General features: G+C 62.6%; 2 protein-coding genes across 2 annotated transcripts in view; one reads left to right on the top strand and one right to left on the bottom strand.

The window, feature by feature from the left end:
• Nucleotides 1–113, bottom strand: part of TRAPPC6B (trafficking protein particle complex 6B) — a 5,334-nt gene extending 5,221 nt beyond the window's left edge. The window contains exon 1 of the mRNA XM_005417480.3: nt 36–113. Within this exon, the coding sequence (XP_005417537.2) occupies nt 36–113 (78 nt within the window). The remainder of the gene's footprint in view (nt 1–35) is intronic.
• A 107-nt stretch (nt 114–220) lies between these two features.
• Nucleotides 221–398, top strand: part of PNN (pinin, desmosome associated protein) — a 10,006-nt gene continuing 9,828 nt past the window's right edge. Inside the window, exon 1 of the mRNA XM_005417606.2 lies at nt 221–324. Within this exon, the coding sequence (XP_005417663.1) occupies nt 221–324 (104 nt within the window). The remainder of the gene's footprint in view (nt 325–398) is intronic.

Here is a 398-nt window from a genome sequence, read left to right as displayed (position 1 = left end):
CCAGCGCCGAGTAACGCCCCCGTCTATTGGCTAGCCGGGCACAGGCGCCTCTGGTAGCTGAGCGCTGATTGGCTCTCGCCCGAGTCCCCAGCGTGCCGGTTCCTCGGCCCCATTGAGGAAAGCAGGATGTGTCCCAGGCGGGTGGGAACAAGCGGCCTCGAAGTGGTTTTCTGATTGGGCTACAAGGAAATGACGCTTGAGTGCTTATTAGCTCTGTGTTATGTCACTCCGGCAGCCCCCTTCATTGATTCGTCGAGCTGTCAGGCAGAGCTTTCCGCTAGTTGGGCGTCCGGGATGCCAGTCTGCCCCCGGGCTCTGTGATTGGTGACCGCTTTTGGCGAGCCACCGTGGCGGGCGTGCCCCTTCCTCTCGTGCCCGGTGATTGGCGGTCAGAGGGG

Source organism: Geospiza fortis, unplaced genomic scaffold, assembly GCF_000277835.1.
Source record: "Geospiza fortis unplaced genomic scaffold, GeoFor_1.0 scaffold54, whole genome shotgun sequence".
NCBI classification, from domain to species: Eukaryota; Metazoa; Chordata; class Aves; order Passeriformes; family Thraupidae; genus Geospiza; species Geospiza fortis.
This window is presented reverse-complemented; position numbering and strand designations above follow the sequence as displayed.